The 24,396-nt window shown below is 29.7% G+C and overlaps 1 protein-coding gene across 1 annotated transcript in view; it reads left to right on the top strand.

Moving 5' to 3' along the window:
* The window catches only part of LOC117179972 (low density lipoprotein receptor adapter protein 1-like), an 88,265-nt gene that overhangs the window by 41,162 nt on the left and 22,707 nt on the right, over positions 1 to 24,396 (top strand). The window contains exon 2 of the mRNA XM_033372236.1: positions 18,441 to 18,619. Coding sequence (XP_033228127.1) covers positions 18,441 to 18,619 — 179 coding nt within the window. The remainder of the gene's footprint in view (positions 1 to 18,440; positions 18,620 to 24,396) is intronic.

Here is a 24,396-nt window from a genome sequence, read left to right as displayed (position 1 = left end):
AAGGGGACGTAGCATCGAGGGTCTGGAGCAACTTCGAATTCAGTGAGGGGTAGTGTCTCTGCACACTGGAAGGGGAAGGGTATACAGGTAGCCGTGGAGGAAATGACGACTGCCCATGGGCGATGACCATTCAATCGCCGTTTACTTACCTGCTATACCCCCTCTATGCAACTTCCCCTTATGCAGGTAAGGGATCGCCAGATGCTGTCTCTGAACCGTGCTAGCAGGAGAGTTCTTTGTACTAATCAGGGATCAAATAAAAAAATAACATTTTTTAATTTTAAAATTAATAACTTAGAAATATTATGTATGAAAGCTGCATTAGGAAATTACAACGATATTTTAATCGCCTTAATAAATTTAAGAAAAGAATAAGTAAGATGTTATTTTCGGAATAATCCGAGTCAATATTTTAATTGAAATTTAAAATCTTTTTACATTTTGCGACGTTTCGACTTCAATCTGTGGGTCATCCTCAGGCAAATTATACCTTATACAAAATTGTTATAAAAAAGTTAGTTAATTTAAAAAATGTAACATTGTCGTAAAAAAAAATTAGTATGAAAACAAAAGTCAATTCACCTTATATACAATTTTAGAAAATCAAAAATTGTGGTTCGGTGCAAAAAGAGAGAGACGTTTTGATATTTCCGAATACATAATTTTTAATTGGGAAAAAAAACCTTTAAAAAAACAAACAAACAAAAGAGGCTCCCAAGAATCAAGGTCACACTTTTAAAAACAATTGAGCGAACCACGATGGTCAAACGACGGACAAGCAGGTAATGGTGACAGGAAATTAAACATGGGTTATGTTGGGTATTTAGTACAGAGTTTTCAATACAGAGGGCTAAATTTCAACTTTAGCGAAAATAGTGCGCCGAGGTATTTTGGAAATTTAATATTCAATTTATTACACTGTGGTAATGTTGAGTTACATTAAGTATTTCTGTTTTCAAATTAATGGAACAGTTCTTATATTTATTAATGAAAATCGATTCTAAAATTCTACGTTTGTAAGTGTTGCTTTCCTTTGCTTTTGCTTTTAAACTTCTACCTGTTTCACCAATATAAAGTTTTTTTCAACCTTTGCATTTTATTAAGTAAACTACATTGGAGAAATTTTCAATTTTTTCAGAATCTTTCTTATTTATAAAACAACTTTCCAATTTATGATTGTTTCTAAAATATACATTAATGTTGAATTTTTTCAAAGAACTTTTTAATCTCTCTGACAAACCTTGCACATATGGTAACGAAATATGTAAATCAGTTTTTTTATAATTATCTAACGATTTATTTTGTTTATTGGTACTATTGTAAATCTTGTTCATTCTTTCTTTGATGACACTTTCTATTAAAGGTTGTGGATAATTATTTTGTTGTAATGTGATTTTTAATTCTTTTAAATTTTCTTCTCTGAAATTGAAATCGCTTAGTTTTGTGCATCTATCTACTAGTCCTTTTATTAATCCAACTTCTTGGTTAAATTGACGGTGTGAATTATAATTTAAATATTGCTCTGACCATGAAGGTTTTTTGTACCAATTGGTAATTGAAGTTCCATTTTCAGAAGAGCATAAGCCTTAGCAACAACACTCCCATGAGTTTTTAAACGATAAGCTACATTCTCATTTATATACCTTCTATTTTCCCATCTGGATATAATATCATTGCATTCATCTTCTCTATTTGCTCTAACAAATATTATATCTTTGTGGTCATTTTGAAATTTTACTGTTTCAGAGATTTTATTAGAATTATTAAATTTATTGTTTTTTGTGTCATTTGAAATTAAATCTGTGACAACTTTTCTAACATTTGCTTCTTTATTTTCTTCGTCTATATTTTTATACATTCTTCGATATTTGCAATTATATTATTGGATGGAATTTTGTCTGAATTGTAAGGAATACCAAATTTATTAGCCAAAGCCAAGGTCTCTGCTATTTTATCTGTAATTGTTACATTAGATAAATGACAAAATTCACTGACAAAATTCAAGAATTAATTAATACATTCAATAGTATAGAAGAATCCTTACATTGTACTTTAAAATTGGAAAATAATAACACCTTAAATTATTTGGATCTATCAATTAAAAAAACTGAAAATGGAACTTTAATTACCAATTGTTACAAAAAACCTTTATGGTCAGGGCAATATTTAAATTATAATTCACACCATCAATTTAACCAAAAAGTTGGATTAATAAAAGATCTAGTAGGTAGATGCATAAAACTAAGCGATTTCAATTTTAGAGAAGAAAATTTTAAAGAAATAAAACTTACATTACAACAAAATAATTATCCACTACCTTTAATAGAAATTGTCATCAAAGAGAGAATTAACGAGATTCACAATAGTCCCAATAAACAAAATAAATGGTTAGATAATTACAAAAAAACTAATTTACATGTTTCGTTATCATATGTGCAAGGTTTATCAGATAGATTAAACAGTGCTTTGAAAAAATTCAGCATTAATGTATATTTTAGAAAGAATCATAAATTGGAAAATTGTTTTGTAAATAAGAGATTCTTAAAAAATTTTAAATTCGTCAAACGTAGTTTACTTAATAAAATGCAAAGGTTGCAAAAAAGTTTATATTGGTGAAACAGGTAGAAGAGTAAAAACAAGAATAGCTGGACATAAAAGAGATGGTCGGATTGGCAATTTGAACACAGGTTTGTCAGAGCACTCGTGGAATTTTGATCACTTTTTTTATTTTGACTTTGATAATATAAAGATTCCAGCAAAAGAAAACAACGCTTGCAAACGTTGAATTTTAGAATCGATTTTCATTAATAAATATAAGAACTGTTCCATTAATTTAGAAACAGAAATACTTAATGTAACTCAACATTACCACAGTATAATAAATTGAATATTAAATTTCCAAAATACCTTGGCGCGCCATTACCTGTTTGTCCGTCGTTTGACTATCATGGTTTGCTCAAGTGTTTTTAAAAATGTAACCTTAATTCTTGGGAGCATCTTTTGTTTTTCTGAGGTTTTTTTCCACAAAGGAATAATAAGGAGACCTAACTCCGTTCCCCCACTTGGCAATAGAAACATTACCGTAAGTGATACGCACATTACAGGAAGATCTTTGATTTGAGTACGCAGGTGCGCAGTTGTTCTCTTCCTATACATGGAAAAATGTGCGAGTGAGAAAGTTTGTCAAATTGACGTAGGGTTGAGAGGTTCTGTTTGTTTGTTTTGATGCAAGTGTCAGAAATGTGTTCTAAGCCATGAGGTGTCAAGTTCCGGGTTGTGGACGAAGTTACACGCCGAAGAAGGCAAATACACTTCGTTTTTTTAAAGCCTTCACTGTAAGTACAATAAACGTCTAATATATTTTATTGTTTTACCTGTCATTTAATTTTAATAGGAATGATTTAGAAATTTAACCTTTACTCACTACCTGAGTGCCTGCGGAGAATTTCTCAGAGCTTCTCAGAGCCTTGAGAATCTTTAGCCTATTTATCATATTACAAATTTAAAAAGTACTTACCCATACGTTTCCTTCTCAAAGTCTGTTCACACATTTTTCAAACAATTACCGAAAATACTGTTTATATATTTATTTTGTGTATCTTTTGTATGATGATCAACAAAAGAACACAACCTCTAACTTACGTCAATTTGACAAACTTTCTCACTCGCACACTTTTCTATGTATAGGAAGAGTACAACTGCGCACCTGCGCACTCGAGTCTAAGATCATCCTGTAATGTGCGTATCACTTACGGTAATGTTTCTATTGCCAGTTTCAGATGGCTTCCCACTGGTAGTTGTGTCTCCTTATTATGCCTTCGTGGTTTTTTCCCAATTAAAAATTATGTATTCGGAAATGATATCAAGCCATTTCACTCTTTTTTCACCGAACCACAATTTTTGATGTTCTAAAATTGTATATAAAGTAAATTGATTTTTGTTTTTATACTAAATTTTTTATACGACAATGTTAATTTTTTTTAAATTAACTAATTTTTTTATAAAAATTTAGTATTAGGTATAATTTGCCTGAGGATGACCCACATATTGAGGTCGAAACGTCGCAAAGTGTAAAAAGATTTTAAATTTCAATTAAAATATTGACTCGGATTATTCCTTGTTTTTTTATATTTCCAACTTGATCGTAATACCAGAATAATTGAACTAATGTTCATATTAAGTTAACTATTTGGATCGATCGGAGAAAGTAATTTTGCTTCTTAAGTCTGAGAAGGTTGTTTGAAGTATTTTTGGTGTCAAACGTGAGAACGAACCCTAAACTTATAAATATAAAAATGTAAAATATATCTTTTACAGAACGTTGCAAATTAAAATAACCTGTGTTTAAAATATTGAATGGCCTGAAAGACGCTTTTAATTTTTAACTTATGAAGAAAAATAACATCGCTTTCATTCTAATTTTCAATTTTTTCAGGCAAGTAAATGTTCAATATTACTAATTACAAAATAAAAATAGATGTTTTTCATTTTATTCATCACATGTACAAAGGACCCCTCTTCTGAAAAAGGCCGGCGACAGCGTTTGGCGATCTCGAAGTCGGTGATCAAAAGAGCACTGCACAGCCACTACCTACCCTGTTGAAATTTGAAAGACATTCTCTATTAGAACGTAAAACAAGTCTTGACGATATATTTTTATTATTTAAATTCACTAGGGAATTTATCCGTTATATGTAAATTCAACCACGATATACGGAGTTATTCGGATTCGATAATAAAACCTGAACGGCGAGGTTCGCAATAACTTTTTTTTATTGCAGTTAAATTCGATCCATCCAGATCTTTATGATGTCCTATAAAAAAAATCATTAAATTTAATTTAATACTCCTGAAAAATATGCTTAATTACAACATAGAATTTATAACAGCTTTTGTGTTATAACAATATTGTTCTTGTCGAAAACTGCTTATTTAATAAAAAATCATATTTTGGGGTTGAAAATTCGATTCTTTTGTTGAAAATTCGACGTTTTTTGTTGAGGATTTAACTGTTTTTGATTTGAAAGTTGAATTTTTTTGGTTGAAATACTATCACATTATTCTTTAAGAATGTATTACTTTTGGTTGAAAATTCAAAAACTTGGTTAACAGTTGGACTATTATGTTACAAATTGATTTTTATGATAAAAAATTCGTCAGTTTAGGTAAAACTTCAACAATTTGTTCACATTTTTTGTCTAGTTATAAATGCAACTGCTGATTTGAAAATGTATGTACAGTGAAACTCTTCTATAGCGCCAATTTTGGGGCTGACTGCGGGTGGGGACTAACTCATTAGAGCCCACTCCTCTTTTGCTTGTTCACGCTTGAGTGGTCGCCTGAGTAACAACCTCAGACCCCGCGCAGCTCCTGTTATACCTACCTGTAGCGCGACATCAATTCTCGGAAGGGCTATAGAAGGGAAGGCTATTGAAGAGTTTCACTGTATTTCTTTGATAAATCTTCTTTTTTTCTAAAACGTTAACCCTCTTGGTAAAAAATTTAATTATTTGGTTGAAAATAACATTTTTATATGAATTTGTATATTCTTGGGTCCCAATTCTATTTTGTTGAAAATTCGATGTTTCCTGTTGAGGATTCAACAGTTTCTTGTTAAAAATTCATCAAATAATGTGAAAATTGATCACTTTAGTTGAAAATTAAAATGATCTTTTAAAAATTATATTTGTCAATCACATTTTTTAACTTGAAAATTCACGTATTTAGATGATAATTGGTATTTTTAGGGCTTTCCTAGTTCTGGGCTTTTCCAATGAGGAAAAGTGAGTGGAAATATGGCGAGGGGAACTAGAGAAAGTTAAAAAAAATGAGAGTGGTTAGGATAAATAAGGGAGAAGTAAATGATAGAAAATTAAGGCAGGGGAAGTAGGAAAAGTTAGTGAAGGCATGAGAAGAGAGGAAAAATTATGAAAGGGGTATAAAGGCAGTGAGGGGTGTAGAATGAGGGGATATGTGGAGTGGGGAACTTGGGGAAATTATGGGTGGGATTGTACAAATAAATGAGGGGCAAGGAAGGTGCGGAAATGATGAGAGGGTAAGTAGGGTAAGTGAGGGAAGGAGAAGTAGCGGAAATGAGAGGAGAGGAAGTGTCAGAAAATGTAGGGTAGGATAGTAGGGCAAATTATGAGAGGGAGAGTAAGAGAAATAAGGGGTTGGAACTAGTGGAAGTGACGAAAGGAATATTAGGATAGTTTATTTTGTGTCGAGTAAAAGTAGGAGAAATCAGGGGAGTGAGAATATGTGACGTGGAGAAGTTTAGGAAAATTTGGGATATGGAAGTAAGGAAGATTTATAAAAAAGAAAGTGAGGGAAAATTAGTGTCGGGAAGTAGTGGAAGTGAGGGGAGCGCTAATAAGGTAGTGCGGGTGAGTAAACAAATGTGTGGGCTGGTGAAGGGAAGTTGTGGAAGGAGTGTTAGCTAGAAAGTGAAGAGAGGGGTGAGTAGAGAAGGAAGATGTTGGGGAAGGGAGGGGAAGCGAAGCTTGAAGTGTTGGAAGTAGAAGTAAAAGTATGGAAGGGGGTGGTTTGAACGACCTTATTAACGTCTCAATAGGGAAAGAAACCCTTTTTTTAGGCGCACGGCGCCTTTTTGAACTATTTTTGACTCTCTTGGGATCGAAATGAACTTCGAACAAATTTAAGTTATATGGGGGATCTAAACTGGAAACATTACAAACTTTTGTTTATGCTTTAATCGATAAGAAAAAGTTAATTACAGTTGTGTATTGAAATATAATTACACCCCCCCCCCAAAAAAAAATTCAACAAAACTTTATAATTCTGCAGATCATTTTTTAAACCTATTTGTTCGTGCACGTTACTAATGCGCTCCTTTTAGGCATGGTATTCTTTGCGATTGATAATATTGTTTTTTTTACCCACTCTATTGTACAATGTCCCGGAAGCTTCGCAGACCTAAAATATGTGTGTAAGTTATTTTCTCAGATTAAAAATAAGAATATAAATTATAATATTATGTGGGCGTCAGGAAACCCCACATGAAAGGGTATTTCTCAGAGAGTCAAAGTTCACCTAAGGATTCTTTTGAGAAGATCTCGGGTAATACTTTCTCTTTATGTGAGCCCCTTTCAATTTCTGAGCTCAGGCTGAATGTAGCCTCTGTGGCGATGTAGATTATGGAGGGTCGTGCAGACTCATTATCATAAAAATGCCCGGCTTTCTGAATAGAAAGGTGCACATGCTATATGATTTAAAAAAGTTTTAATTGGTGCGCAAAATTTTAAATTATAACCACGTTTTAGCCGAAGTCAAAGTGGATATTATGATTGCTTTAATCAAGAGCTTATAATGAAAACAGTGAAATTTAATATAATAAGACTCTAGACCGAAATAAAAAAGTTTGCAGTGGAATATTAACTTTATTTTCTGAGTGAAAATTTCAGCTTTTTAACCTAATATTTAAAAAATATTACAAATAGACTACAATATTTACTTAAATTCCAGTAAAAAATGAACTTCCTAAAAAATGGAAATTTATATTTATTTATCGCAGGTGTTACAGCCTTTCCCTATTCCCGTTTATTCCACTCTTTCTCAGTTTTCCACTTAAATATAAAGTTCAAAATTAACTTTTTGATTGAAAATTCATATTTTTGAGTTCAAAATTCAACTGTTTTCTACATTTGTCGTTAATAATTCATCTATGTAGGTCGAAAGTTAAACTACTTTGTTTCAACTCTTTTTTTTGGTTCAAAATTCTTCAATTTAGGTAAAAGTGTATCTCTTTGGCGACAAACTGATTTATTTAGTTCAAAATTTGTTTAATTTTCTTGAAAACTAATTTTTTAAAGTAAAAGTTTGAATATTGAATTTATGTATAAAAATTAACTGTTTTTTTATTCGACTATTTTGGTAAAAATTCAACTATTTGCTTAAAATATTAATTTTTTTGTTAAAAATTTATATTTTTGGGATGAAAATTCAACTATTTTGTAAGAATTCCCCTTTTTTAGTTGTGTTAATTGTTTTTTATTTGAAATTGAAATATTTTCTGGTTGAAATAGCAACTATTACAATTTGTTATGAAAATAATGTTTGTGTTACCCAATTAATTTAATTGATTGAAATATAAACTATTTTGTTAGAAGTTCATGTTTTTGGTTCATAAGTTGCCATTTTTTTTCAAAATTGATCTATTTTCTTGAAAATTGAACTGTTTTTTGAAAATTCTCTTTTTATTGGAAAGTTAATATATTTGACCAAAAATGTAACTTTTCTATTTGGTTGAAAATTCATGTTTTTTGTTAATGATTCGTGTTTTTGTTAGAAAATTTAACGTTTTCGTAGAATATTGAACATTTTGGTTGAAAGTTGAAATATTTTGTTAAAAAATCAGATTTTACTTCAAAACCTTTTTTAGCTCAATTCAACTATTTTTATTACAAATTAAAATCTCTGTTGGTTGAAATATTAATATATTACATTTTTGGTTAAAAATTATTTTGTTATTGTTGAAAATTCACTTTCTTGGTTGAAAATTTAACTATTTTATTGAAAACTTATCTTTCTTAAACACGAATTTAACTATTTGATATAAAAGTGATATTTTTTGTTTGTTGTTCTTGCGGTTTGGTTAAAAATTCCACATATTTTTGTTAAAGTGTTTTGTTGAAAATTCCTTTTCTTTAGGATTCATCATTTTAGTTCAAAATTCATCTTCTTGCACGAAAATTTAATTATTTTGTTAAAATTTAGTTGTTTTTTTGGATTGAGACGCGATTTTTTCAACTGAAAATTTAATTATTCCTTTTTGGGTATTTTTTATTTTCGTGGTGGGCATTCAACTATTTTGATAAAATAGACCTTTTTTATTTTGATTTATTTTTATTTTGTTAAATGTGTATCTTTTGTAGATACAGATTAAACTATTTGGCATAAAATTGAAATTTTCAAATTGGTTGTTATTGTTCGTTTGATTCAAAATTCTTCATGTTAAGTGAAAACGGATCTCTGGCTGCAAAATTAACGAATTGCTAAAAACTCGTTCTTTGTTTGAAAATAATTTGCTCATATAAACATTTAACTATTCTATTTTTGGTTTAAAATGTATCTTTTTTTGTTTGTTGAAAATTTAACTGCTTGGTTGAATGTGCATGTATTTTTTTAAAATTCAAATATTTTAGTAGAAAAGATGTGTAGTCCGAAATTAATGAGAAAATTTCGTTTCATAATCACAATGTATCATTAATCAACACAGACTAAGTACTGACTCCATAAAAAGAAAGAAAATAAAATTCTTTTCTTATTTTTTCACTCTCTGAAAAAAATGTTTTTTAACTAAAAAAGCTGTTTTCTTGTATATAAAGGAAAATTCAGTCGAATAAACGAAATTTTTCTTGATACAACAAAGTGTTTGAGTGGCCCAGACAATTTTCTATTTAATCAACCAAATACTAAATTTACCTAAATATTTTGTTAAAGCAACGAAAAAATTTAGTTGGGTCAAACAAATATTTTGTTGTCAGTATAATTACCATACTCTACGCTTGAACTAACACAAATCTGGTTGATTCTGTAAATACTGAATTCATTTTTTAAGATAAAATTCCCTAGCACGGTCACGTCCGAATCTCTTTTGTGTTGCCAATTCACGGCAATCCAATAATAGCGAAAAGAAAGGAAGAAGCTTCTTTTCCTTTTACTCACCAATCCTTTTTTTCCGTTGTTACCTAAAAAGCTTTCAGGTAGTTGGATTTTTGAAAAGATTTTTTCTGGAATACTTTAAGATTGCAAGCGCTCTACTTATGGTGAAAGTTGGGCAGAATGTATAGTGTCAATGGACGTGAGGTCTGTTCAAGGAAGCGGAAGATCGATTCCCCATTTGAACCCGATAAAGCTGAGAACCAATTCCCCCGAGTCCCTAGGGGCTCAAAGTATGCGAATTGTGGGACTCGACGTATATAGCGATTTTCAAAGTGATGGAAGCAAAAAAATAAATATTTCTGATCGACATAGAAGTAAGAAGTCTACATTATATATGTACCGGAAGTTATATCCATACCGAGAGAAAAATACGTATAAAATGGAATTGATATAAAATTTTACCTAGATTCTATTTTCCGGCTAAACAGTATTTAATCGATCTATTTTCCAAATAGTTATTAAATTCAAAAAATTTCTCTAAATAAGAAGAGTCGTTCAAAAATTACTTGAGTTTTTTAACTCTCCCCCGCCCTTGTAACTCAAAATTCTGTCTTCGGTTTTATGGATATTTGTGATTTGTGAGTTGTGAGCTGTTAATTGTAAGTTGTGAATTGTGAGTTGTGATTTAGGAGTTGGACGGACGGTCAGATAGTTGACCGAAACTAAAAGGTTTTCTGTTAAGGGCTACAAAACCTTAAAAATGAAAATCCCTAGTTTTAATCCATCATTTTCCTAGAAAATAGTGCTGGAAATTAATTACTTGGCGGACATGCGAGTATAGAAGACAATTAGTAAATTCTGGTATTAACTCATCTTCACTGGACCAACGAAGCGTGACTTGTTTCCGGCTGATTGTGCAGATATCGGTTAAAACCGATTGCTCGAATTTGGAGACCGGAAATTTTCTCGATCACTTCCCCTCGCAAATAAATACTGATATGCGAATTCTGATATCACCAAAAATGAAAAAGATCAATTATTACCATTGGGAGAGAAAAATAAGGCAAATGTCAGTTTTAATAAACCCCTGTTGGAAATTATTATTTTTATAGCATTACAATAAAAAAATTAATAAATCAACTTTTTTATATCAATGGGGCATTATTGGTTTCCTCAGAATGTTGATAGATATGTAAGTAAAATCGTAAACTTGGAAAATAATTGGTGGGTTTGTTCAGTCAGAATGTTTCTTGCATTCATTATTTCATAATCGATCCTGTGCATTCCTGTGTAAAGTATATCATTGACTCGAAGTCCTTACGTAATTTACACAGCTTGAAAATTTCTTAATATTATAGTCACGAAATTAAACACAAAAAATTTTTTTAAAATTATATTATAATATAAAAAATCCAATCATTTTCATCGTCAAGCCTTGAAACTAAAGCTTTTTTGCTTCAAAATCAAGGTCAAAAATGAAGTTGAAGAATAAATTTGACTTTCCATTGAATTGAGGGTTCTTCTTTCCTTTTCATTTACTGAAAGAAAAGCTCAATTTTTTTTTAAATATCTCCAGGTTAAACAATTTAAATTTTATTATTTATTCGCAAAACTAAGCATTCAGTAGGTATAAAAATTTTATAGATTTATATTAAAAATTGTATTGCTAATAGCAGCAGTTGACGGCGAAATGAATGCTTCAAAAGACGCCTCCCCGAACATTTTAAGTGATACTCTATAGGCACTTGCGATCATGGGGAAAGAATGCTTCAATTACAAGACTGAATGACATGGAATACATGAATGGATGAGTTGGAGCCCAATGCGAGAATAAAGGAAAGGGTTCTAGGTAATTCTGGAGTTCCAAAAATAAATTAATGTAAAACGGATACACCTTTTAGTTTCAAAAATTAAGTTAGGTCAAGGATGGAGAAGAAAAAGAACTAAAAAACGAAAAAGATATCAATCAATATAGAGAGTTTAAAAAAGCCGGAAGTACGAAAAGAATTTCAGACTAAGATATACAAATGCACAGATAGGGTTACTTAGGAGACGATAATATGCAATAATGATATAGAGGGCGCATGTACTATGCTTCGGGAAGAGATTGTTAGGAATGCGTCTGAAGTGTGTGGTACTTTGATCGTGAAAAGAATGACTGGTGATGTTTGATAAGATGATGAAATCGCCGTAGGATTGAAACTTGATATTTTCTGGCAGAAAATTCATCTTTCTTTGTTGGTAATTTATCTCTCTTGGCTGAAAATGAGCTTTTTTCGGCGAAAATCAAACTTTTCACGTTGAAATTGGCTCGACCTTAGTTTCGTGATTTCTCTTAAATTTCAGTGCTACTTCAATTAAGCAGACTTCCCTCATAGCTGTGATCGAATTATGTACTCTGACAGGAGTTGAAGGACAAATTAGGTTTCAAATGGCGCTTTCATCCACTTAGGAACCTAATTAAAAATCGTTGAAAAATCACAAAACAAATAGGGTTAATACGAGTAAGGACCTGCCCATAAACTACGTTACCAATTTGATTGGAACCATAGGAGGGGGAAGATCAAGCTAAAAGTAAAGTTTGGCGATAGGGGTTTCGTACGTCTCCTGATAATAATTACGCTTGCCCCAGAGGGGATTATGATTAATGGTAAAATAACAGTAATCGTCCTATAACGGTATAGATCAATGGTAACTGAATAAACAGAACCTAGTGAGTAATTTCAACTATTCTTGGCTAAAAGTTTTTTTTATTAAATTAAAAATTCTATGATTATACTTTTGGTTCAAAATTCAACTCGTTCGGTTAAAAAGCTGGGTTCTAAGTTAAACTATGTTGTTATATTGATATAATAATTTTTTTAACTCAAAATTTAATTATTTTATTTTTGGTTAATAATTTATTTTTTTCACTTGGAACTTCATTTATTTCGTTGAAAATTATTCTTCTTAGTTAAAAAATCATCTTGTTGTTTTCCATTTCTTGTAGAAAATTGATATCTTTTATTGAAAATTAATCTTTTCAAGTTGAAAATAGAACTGTTTTATTAAAAATGTATCTGTTTTGATTAAGGATTCAACTATTTTGTTGAAAATTGATCCAATTTGGTTACATTTTTTTTAGTCTAAACAAGATTTTATTTGAAAATTAAAATACTTGGTTTTCAATGAACTATTTTACTGAAAATTAATCCATTTTGGTTGAAATATCAACAATTGCACGTTTCGTTGAGGATTCATGTTTTATGTTTAAAAAATCAACTACTTGGTTTAAAGTAGAAAAACTTTTAAGAATATATTTTTTGTTAGTTTAAAAAAAGTGTAGTTGAAATTTAAACTATTTGGTTCATAAGTAACTTCTTTAATGAAAATTCATATTTTTGTTTGAAAATTCAATTCTTTGGTTCTAAATGAACTTTTTTGATGAAAACTCATATTTTTGGTAGAAAGTTTAACTATTTGGTTAAAAAATACACTATTTATTTAAAATTTATCTACTTTGTTTTTCAAATTTACATTAACATTAACCTGCGCCCCGGGATTTTGAGATTAACATGGGGTTTTAAATAAGAAAAGATAGGTATTCAACAAAATGAAAAAAAATTACTTTTTATTTACTTTTTGTAAATCAAATATTATTTAATTCGCAACGAATACTTAAGCGATAATTCTCACTCCATAACTATTGATTTTTATCCCGTGTATTGTGCCCGAAAAATGCCCCAAAAAATGCAAAATATCTGTTTTTTGTAAAAAAAGCATGCTTAAAACGATATTTTTCAAATTTGTGCATCAATATTTTTTTTCAATTTTATTCAAGATTTTAAGTATTTTCCAAATGATCAAACTTTGTTGAAACATTTTTTCTACAGTAAATCGTGAAAATTTACTATTTTTAGGAATAAATGATATATTTGATGACTGCAAAAATAATATTTTTCGTTTAGTATAACGAAATATAGCTCTGCTGCATGAAACTCATTGAGTTGCCGTGCAGTAAATTTATGCCAATGGATGTGGAAAACCAATATCGCGCCCGGAAATTCCATCGGTGTAGGTTCCAAATACCAAGGAGGGGTGGGGGGCAGGAAACAGAAAAATTATAAAAATGGGGATATTGGGTGATAGTGGTTTATCTTTTTTTATATTATTCAGAATAGTGTCACATACAATCAATAAATATTTTATTCAAGAGTCTACGTCCTGTTTTCTGTAAAGCAATCCTTGTGAAATATTGCATTTGAAACTGGTCAATTTCCTATTCAATATCAACACCAGTTTTTCCATTTTAGAATAGTTTTTCTATCTACACAGAATATTTCTTGGACCATCCTTAACCAATTAGTCGATTTTTTAACTAAGAATGAACAATTGTCAACAAAAAATAGAATAGTTGACTTTTTAGAAAAAAAACTAATTTTCAAATTACAAGAAAAACGAATTTTCTACTAAAATAATGAATCTTCAATTAAAAACGATTTTTTTAACAGAGTTGTTTATTTTTAAATTAAGCACTTGAATCCTTAAACAAAACAGTTTAACTTTATAAAAAATAGTAGAATTTTTAACCATAAAAGATTCTACCAAAATAGATGAATCTTTTCACCAAAATAGGTAATTTTTCAATCCAAAATCTTACGGCCAAGAATGAAAAAAGATTTCTACCAAATAGATGAATTTTCATCCCAAAAAACGAACTTTCTACAAAAACATGGCATTTTCATACCGAATATATGAATTTTTAAAAAGAAAGTTATTTTTAACTAAATAGTTTAATTTTCTACCAAAATATTTGAATATTCAAGAAGACAAAAGTTTCAATAGTTTATATTTAATTTGAAAGACATTTAGATTTTAAATTAAAACTGAACCAAAAAAGATTTTACGACCAAAAAATAAAAAATATTTCAACCAAATAGTTGAATTACCCACCAAAATAGTTGAATTCTCAACCATAACTGTGAATTTTCAATGAAATAGTTTAATTCTCAATCACATAAGATGAATAAATTCCCAACGAAAAACCTAAAAAATGATATTTCAATGAAAAAATATTTCAATTTCAAATAAAAATCGGGCTGATTCAAAACCGTGATTCAAACAAAAAATCGAATTTTGAACAAAGTAGTTGAATCCTACTCCAAAAAAATAGAAATTTTCAATCAATCTTTAACAGTTTTAACCAAAAAGACTAAATTTCTACCAAAAGAAATGAATTTTCAAACCAAAAAGAGAAAGTTATGAAAAAGAAAGATTTTTCAGTCCAGAAAGAAAAAAAGATAACAACCAAATTATTGGATTTTTAATTTAAAATGACGAATTTTCTCCAAATCAGTTGAACTTTCAACTCAAAAATATAAATTTTAGAAAAATATATTTTTTTCAAACCAAATAGTTGAATGTTCAACTGATTTGCCACCCGAAAATATAAATGTTCAACAAGAAAGTTATTTATTAACGAAATAGTGATTTTTTCTACCAAAGTACTTGAATATTCGATCCAAAAAGGTGAATTTTCTACAAAACAGTTTAATTTGCAACCTGAAAATATGAGTTTTTAATAAAAAATTAATTTTCAACTAAATAGATGAAAGTTCTATTCAAATAGTTGAAATTCAAAACAAAAATATAAGAGGCCATTCATAAAATACGTGATACATTCAAGACCGCTCTCGCCCTGCTCCCCTGAGAAACTGCGTCAGCCTGCAGTTCTAAAATTGCCGTTAGCGGGCGACTGACAGCGAGAGTTTGGTATACTTTTTAACCAAAATAGTTGGATTTCCTCAATGAGTTATAATATGTTTATTCAGTTCGCATTAAAGTGGGAAAAAATAAAAAGGGGAAAAGAGAGGAATAAAAGAATTTTTTGTTTGTTTATGAACTAAAGATTAATAGTTTTAATAAAAATTAAAAAATTAAAACATGCACGATAAGTTTACCAAAATTAGTGTACCCACCTCGCGTTTACCCTATCCGATCGATTATCTGCAACACTTTGTACCCTCAGTTTCTTCTGTGCTGTTTTGTAGAAAATTTATTTAGTTTTTTTTTTGCTTTCAAAACCAACAGTTTAGTCAAAAATTCAATAATTTGGTTGGAAACTGCTATTTTCAGTTTACAAATTCAACTGTTTTGTAGAAAACTCTTCTTTTTTGGAAGTGAAAGGAGTAAGATAGATGGAAAATGTGAAGGAATTTCGAGGAAGAGAGAATTAACTTGAAAGGTAGATGGATGAGGGAAGGTAAGCTTGGCTTAGTTCACGACTAGGTACACATCTGCGGAATGTTACTTCGGTTCCCGGGTAGTAGGGTATTATTATTTTCATCATGTACAGCCATATACTTTCACGAAGCGTATTTGCGAAATTACAAAGCTAGACACATAAAAGGAAAACGTATAAATGCATAAACATGTTTTTGTGAGCCTTACATGATTTTACTTAGCTTTATCTTTAATATGGCCAGTTATTTTTTGTCCTCCTGAAACCGAAGAATGAGAAGTGATGACTGTAATAATGGTCTCCTAATGACAACATTTCTGAATTCCCTAAGCCCTCAGGTGCCATCCATAAACTGTGTTAGCAATTTAATGGGTTACGCAAAAAATGAAGTTAGTATGGTGGTGGGGTGAGGGGGTCAGTGAGTTCAAAAAATTAATTTTCAGACAAGAAAAATGGAATTTCCAATGAACTACAGTAAACTCTCGCCTTTTTTAAGTCACATCTATTTTATATCCCTGATACTCGGCTATTTCAAATTGCGCAATTCGTCACCTCCCACCACCGTCCCTGTACTGTCTCGGCCTCGTCGAAGTTGCAGGCAATAAACGTTGATTCGCCAAAATTACCTGACGACTCAAGGTAGAGGTCGGGCCTTGAAATTCTCAAATCTTTAAGTTTCTCCTTGAAATAGGCGAGATTTCGCTGTAGTTAAATTTTTAACTGAATTGATAAATTTTCGATAAAAAATAAATTCTCAAAAAAAGTTTATTACACTCTAATTTGAATAAGAAAAAACTTGATTTGAGCCTTCCCCTAACGACCTAACTGGATAACTATGTCACGTTGCGTTACATTGCGCAATTTCACAGTCAGTGTTTTTGTTTTCGAGAGCCTGGATTTCAGCATAAGGTCAGAAACAAAACCGGGCTTAAATCCAAGTTTGAGTGTAGTTCATCTTTCTACCAAAAAATATTTTAATTTTTAATGAAAAACAGTTAAATTAAACCAAAAAGTACGAATTTTCAACAAAATTGTCGGAATCCTTAAACAAAACAGACTAATTTCTAAACCAAAAAGAGGAATTTTGAAACAAGAAGTCGAATTTCAAACCCAAAAATATGTATTCTTTACGAAAATAATTGAATTTTCAACCCAAAAAGACGAGAAGAAAATTTTCAACGAACAAAGATAAATTTTCTAACAAAAATGAAAAAGCTATATTTTCAGTCAAGAAAATTAATTTTAAACAAAATCGTTAAATTTTTAAGCAAAGAACCTAATTTTTAACTAAAATAATGAATTTACAAAAAAACTAATTTTTAAAATAATAGTTGAATTTTCAACAAAACACGTTAATTATCAACCAAAAATGTTTATTTTTTAATCAATTTAACTACTTGGTTAAAACTTGATCTACTGTGTGGAAAATTCGTTCTTCGAAACTAAAAACTAATTTTCTTCATTTGTAAATGTAACTCAAAAAAACGAGAAGGAAATTTTCAACGAAGAAAGATAAATTTTCTAACAAAAATGAAAAAGCTATATTTTCAGTCAAGAAAATTAATTTTAAACAAAATCGTTAAATTTGCAAGCAAAGAACCTAATTTTTAACTAAAATAATGAATTTACAAAAAAACTAATTTTTAAAATAATAGTTGAATTTTCAACAAAACAGGTTAACTCTCAACCGAAAAAGTTTATTTTTTAATCAATTTAACTACTTGGTTAAAACTTGATCTACTGTGTGGAAAATTCGTTCTTCGAAAATAAAAACTAATTTTCTTCATTTGTAAATGTAACTTCCATTTTATTTCTAGCTGAAAATGTATCCTTTATAATTTAGAACTAAATTTCAAAAATATAATTATATCATTATATTATTATATTGTAATATATTATAATGTATAATATTGTATTATATTATAATTTTAATTTTAAAAATATAGAATTGAACTATTTTCTTAAAAATTCGTTTTCTGTACTGAAAATTAATTGTTTTATTTAAAACATTCAAGATTTTATTTTTGGTTGAAAACTTACGTTTTTTATTTTAAAATTCAACTATTTGGAAAAATTTAACTGTTTTTTTTTCGAAATATCGTTCTTTTGGAATTCAAATTCATCTTTTACGGAAGAAAAGTCAACTTTCTTGGTTAAAAATTCAACTGTTTTATGTAATTTTCGTCTTTTTTGCTTCAAGATTCAACTGTTTAGTCCAAATTTTAACTAGTTTGTTCAAAATTTATCTCTTTTGTTGAAAATTACTATTCACAAACTGTTTTGTTAAAGGCTTCTTTTTATGTAACAAATTTAACTGTATTGTAAAAATTCGTTCTTTTAAATTAAAATTCTTCTTTTATGGTAGAAAAGTCATCTTTCTTATTTGAAAATATATTATTCTTAATTGCAACTGAACTCATTAGAAATGTAGTACAAACATAGTTCGTACTACGTTCTTGATTGCGCTTTTTCGACACTTTTTTTTGTATCGATTTACAGAAATTAAAATATCGATCTATTAAACTATAATTCAGTTTTTTTGAATATTTCAGTTAATTTTTTTCATATGGATTAAATTGCTTTAAAAAATTCTCAGAGTTATGCGAGGAATGGGCTTTGGCGCATGAAGGAAGCGCTGTCTCAGGCTTAGGACATGAAGAATCTGATGACGCTTCAGAGGCGAGGTTCACCCTCAAATATTTGGGAAGCACTCTTGTCGAGACACCCTCTAACGAAGAAGCTACTGCTGAAGCCATAAAAACTGTTATTACCATGGTGAGCTTGCGCATCTTTAATAAAATTCCTCACATGTGTATATAGTAGTAGCTTTCTTACGATCCGGAGGGGAAATGTCGGTCAAACTAATCAAATAGATGGCGCCACAAAAAGTAGGTCTGACTTTTTCATTGAATTGCATTAAGAAATAGCAAAAATAATTTAAAACTTGATGCTGTTTGCAAATAAACGAAAAAAAATATATGAAAAAATAAGAGTAACTATTACTAATTAATTTGAAAAAATTTATGAAAGTATGTATAGTTTAATTAGAATAAAATTTAATTTTGAGATAAATTTTGAATGCCGTTCGAATTTCATATTTCTCTGATTTATTTTGCTGATATTATGGATTTTATTATTTGTTCTAGTTAAAACAAATTATTTATTGTTAAAATATTTAATGTAGCTAATGAAAAAATTAATAATATTTAACACCTCAATGAAAATATATTTAAAACATATACATGATCAGAAGAATTAATAAAAAAATATATCACTTATATCCAATGTAAATACAATAATAATTAAAATATATAAGACTACAACTTTAGTTGCAAAGTGAATAATATTTGTACCTTTCAAATCTTAACAATTACAAGCTTTGAAGGAAATATTTTTAAAAAGTAATGGTAATTTTAATTAAAATGTTTGAGGGAATAATTTGGTAAAAAGTCAATGACAAGACTGATAAATGAGAGAATTGATTTAATATTATTTAATATAATTTATATATTTATTTAAATTGAAACCGAACTTTATATATAATATTTGTACAGTTAAATCATTTATTTGTTGCTTAATCTTGAAAGCTTTTTTCTCGCTGCATTCAACTCTAATAATTTTATTAAAAATTTAAATTTAAAGGATATTTTGAATTAAATATTTAATTATATTATTGCAAACCTCATTTCTAAAGTAAACAGACTATATGTCTGCTATAAGCCATTAAACTCTATAAACAAACGTACTGTATAAACGACGCACAGTTGGAGGAAATGCAATTTTTTCATTAAAAAATGTCTAGAGCCTTTAATTTTCCTGCGTTTTTTAATTTTTTGTTTTTAATTGAAGATCATTAAATTTTATAGATCTTGACTCACCCAACTTTTGTCTTCTCATTTTTTTATTAATAATTTTTCCACTCAAAGTATGGAAAAACTAAAATTTTGTACATAACAATTTTTTACGCTTTAATAACTGATCAGAAAAACGTTATTTTGTCTTAAATGAATGTAGGGACTCATAGGATACAAATAATTTGTTTATTATTCCATTTATTTGTTATAAACCAATTTTATGAAAAACTTGACAAATAGTCTTATTATTATCGGTAAAATAATTTTTTTTGATAAAAGTGCTGTACAATGATGAAGGAATGAGATTTACCAACAAAAATAATTTAAAAGTTTATAATAACCACTGTGATAAACTATTTTTGTGGCAAAATATTAGAATGTGAGATTTTTAAAATTATAATTTCCTTTAATGGCCAGAACGACTTCAGGTATTCCTTAAAATAATAAATATGTAATAATATTTGGTAAAATATAACAATTTAAATTTTTTTAACAAATTAAATAAACAAATTAAAAATTTTGGTCCTTTCGCATAGAATTTGTTTTTACACTGGAAATGTTTTAAGCTATTGGACGAACGACTGTTAGTCACAGAAAAATTAGAAAAAGTTAACAATAACCACTGTTATTAACAATTCTTGTGAAAAAATATTTAAGCTTAAGGCTTTATCAAATTTGAATTTTCTTTGGTGATCAAGTCGGTGGGCTATTGTCGAAAGATTTTGTATTGAATGAATCTTAGCATGCAGTGTTATGATTCATTTTCAATCTATCACGATTGAAGACCCGACTTTTTCCAAGTGAAACTGCTAGCATTAGGAAATCGTTTGTGCAAATTGTTTATAAACATGTAAGTTTTTATATTCTACTAAATATGATCAAAGATACATTTGTTTAGGAATATTCGCAGCCATTGTAGCGGTTGAAGAAAATAAAAATTTCGATAAAACTTTACATTTGAATATTTCTCAAATATTTTTCCGACTAGTAGTCATTCGTCCAACAGCTTAAAACATTTCCAGTGCAAAAAAAATTCTATGCGAAAAGACAAAAATTTTGAATTTGTTTATCTACTTTGTTTACAAAAATTTTAATTTTTATATTTTATCAAATATTATTACATATTTATTATTTTAAGAAATACCTGAAGTCGTTCTGGCCATTGAAGGAAATTATAATTTGAAAAATCTCAAATTCTAATATTTTGCCACAAGAATTGTTTATAGCAATAGTTATTATGAACTTTTAAATTATTTTTGTTATTAAATGTCATTCCTACATTAATGTGAAGCACTTTTAGCAAAAAAAAAAAATTACCGATAATAAGAATATTTGTCAATTTGTTTATCAAATTTGTTTATAATAAATAAATGGAATAATAAACAAATTATTTGTATTTTATGAATCCCTAAACATTCATTTAAGACAATATAAAGTTTTTCTGATCATTTATTAAAGCGTAAAAAACCGTTATGTAAAAAATTTCAGTTTTTCCATACTTTGAGTGAAAAAATGATTAATAAACAAATAGAGGAGACAAAAGTTCGGAACGTCAATCTAAACGAAAAAAGTGAATTTCCTCCACTGTGCGTCATAAGTACGGTACGTTTGTTTATAGAGTTTAATAGTTTATAGTCGGTTCATTTTAAAAATGAGGTTTGCAATAATATAATTAACTTTTTAATTCAAAATCTCCTTTAAATTAAAATTTTTATAAAATTATTAGGGGTTGAATGCAGCAAGAAAAAATCTTTCAAGATTAAGCAACAAATAAATGAGTGAACTGTATAAATTGTATATATGATTTTCGGATCACTTTAAATAAATATATACATTATATGAAATATTAATAAATACATTTTCTGATTTATTAGTCTTGTCATTGACTTTTTACCAAATTATTCCCTTAAACATTTTAATTACAATCATCATTACTTTAAAAAAATATTGTCTTCAAAACTTGAATTTGTTAAGATTTTAAAGGTACAAAGATTCTTTACTTTGCGACTTAAGTTGTACTCTTACATATTTTAATTTTTATTGTATTTATATTGGATATAAATGATATATTTTTTATTATTTCTTCTGATCATGTATATGTTTTAAATATTTCTGTAATTGAGGTCTTAAATATTATTAATTTTTTTATTTACTACCTTAAATATTTTAACAATAAATATTTTTTTTAACAAGAACAAATAATAAAATCAATAATATCAGCAAAATAAATCATAGAAATATGAATTTCGAACGGCTTTCAAAATGTATCTCAAAATTAAATTTTTTCATATTAAACTAAAGACTTTCATGACTTTAAAAAAAAATAGTAATAGTTACTCTTATTTTTTTAAATATTTTTTTTAATTTGCAAACAGCATCAAGTTTTTAATTACTTTGCTTTTTCTTAATGTAATTCAATGAAAAAGTCAGATCTACTTTTTGTGGCGCAATCTGTTGGATTAGTTTGACCGATAATTCGCCTCCGGATCGTAAGAAAACAAAAAAGTAGGGGAGATGCATTGTACTGGTTATAATACATAATGATAAAACCTAAGAATAGCAAAAAGTCGGAAAGAGGAATAAATCGGAAATCTAAAACTCTGAAAGGTTTTTATTCGGAACCTAAAGAAGCTGTATGGTTAAAAATTCGGAAGCGTTAAAATTAGGAGGATGGACAATTAGGAATGAGTAAATTTACGGAGAGGGAAAATTCGGAAAGTAGAAAAATGTGGAATTGCTTTTAAATGTACATACTAGCAGCTGCATAATTATTTACTTATGGTGGCAAACAAATATTTATCACAGTAAACATAAATATCACATCATAACAAATTTTTGTTGTACACTGAAAATTTTTTAAAAATTATATAATATTTACTTAACCGATTTCCAGTTTGGGCGGGTATCTGAGAGCACGTGTCGGGACAAGCGGGGTGAAATTTAAGCAAAAAACAGCAATTTGGGATCGGGCAGGACCAGCTACCGAAATTACTGGTAGGCAGTCAGGGAAAGTGTACTCGTGAGTGTTATCTCAAATGGGAACGCAGTGAAAAGCTTGGAAAGTCTTCGGAAGTATTCGGGCATCCAGTGTGTTGTAGAGGTTAGAAAACAAACTGTCTTAGACAAATAGCAAGTGCCGGGGTGGCAGCAGGGGACAGTAGAGTGTAGTCCGCGTAACACAAAATGGAAGTTGTCCCGCGGGAAATTTTTGATTCGAATATGGCAGAATCGCAAAATTTTACATCAGGAGTAATAGCAGCCAACAAGAACAACGGCGATGTATAACTGTGGGAACAGGAAAATGAAAATGGAGAAACCGATCAAGAGGTAAAAGAAGCGCATCTAGGGGATAAAAAGAAGTCAAGGGGGCGACCGAAAAAAAACTTGGCAATTAAGATGGAGAACAAGAAAAGTGCAAAGATGATGGAGGAGTTCCTAGAAAAGCAAAAGGGGCCAGAACCAACAATAGGGGAATATCCAAACGAGCAGGACCGTTTCAAAAAAAGAGAGGTGTTAGTTCGCTCACCAGTAGTGTGAGAAGTGAGAAAAACGCAAAACAAGGAGGGCAGTGGATTCAATGATACGGGGGGAGAAGAAATAGCGAAGGAGAGCGGAGAGAAAAAGAGAATTGAAGAAAAATTAAGTGAAGCTGAGTGAGTCATATTTAGAAACCATGATAGAAAGGAAAATGGCGAGGTGGTGGGAAAAAAAGATCAAACCGGAACTGGAGGATTTAAATAAGAGACTTAAGAATTTAGAGGACAAGAGAAGAGTGGATCTAGAACTAATACAGGCGGAACAAGAAATCCAAATCGTAGAACAGGGATGGAGGGAATTGGCAGATGTTTCAGAAAGGCTAACAAGGAAAGTGGAAAGTGCGGTCGAGAAGTCAGTGGGAAGTGATGAAAGAAAAAATAGTGAGGACAATAGTGAGGAAAAAGTGTGAGTCAGAGGGAAACAAGAGATATATCCGCACAAGTGGGGCAAGAGAAGGGGAATAATGAGGGAGAGCAGAGTGGGGAAATTTCAAATAGAAGAAAGACTGATGGGGTCGGGGATAAACAAAAGCCCGATTTTCTTCTAGATGGGGAGCTGATTTTGGAAAAGGAAGAAAGGAGGAAAAGGAAGAACTGGGTCATATTGAGAGGCTTCAGGTCTCGAGGAAAACTCCTGGACAAGGAGATCAGCAACACCATCGAAGATATCACAGGAGTAAGAATGTTGATACAGAAAATGAAGGGCATTGCAGGAGGAACTTTAATAAAACTTAAGACGTGGGACAATAAGAGGAACCTTATGGCTAATAAGCATAAATTGAGAGGAACCAGGATCAAGGTGGAAGATGATTTTACAGATAAGGAAAAGCAGATTCAGGATTGGATCGAAAGTCAGATCAGAGAGGCCAAGGATAGGGGGCTAGAAGCTAGTACAAGCTACATGCGATGGAGAATAGAAAATACCGATTTTGTGTGGAATGAAGAAAGGAAGGAGATAGAAACTTGGTTTTTTCGAGGAAGACGAAGGAGCCATTAGAGGAGTTATGTGGAACATTGTAGGAGGAAGGAAGATGAAAGGTGTTTCGGATTTTTTGGAGAAATTCGACATAATAATAATTTTGGAGACATGGATAGAGGCAGGCAAAGAAAAAGACTTCATCGAAGGACTGGACAGAGACTACGTGTGGAAGACTAAGGAGGC

The sequence above is a fragment of the Belonocnema kinseyi genome, chromosome 9, assembly GCF_010883055.1.
Source record: "Belonocnema kinseyi isolate 2016_QV_RU_SX_M_011 chromosome 9, B_treatae_v1, whole genome shotgun sequence".
Lineage (NCBI taxonomy): Eukaryota > Metazoa > Arthropoda > Insecta > Hymenoptera > Cynipidae > Belonocnema > Belonocnema kinseyi.
Note: the sequence above shows the minus strand (reverse complement) of the source record. Positions and strands in the feature narration are given on the sequence as shown.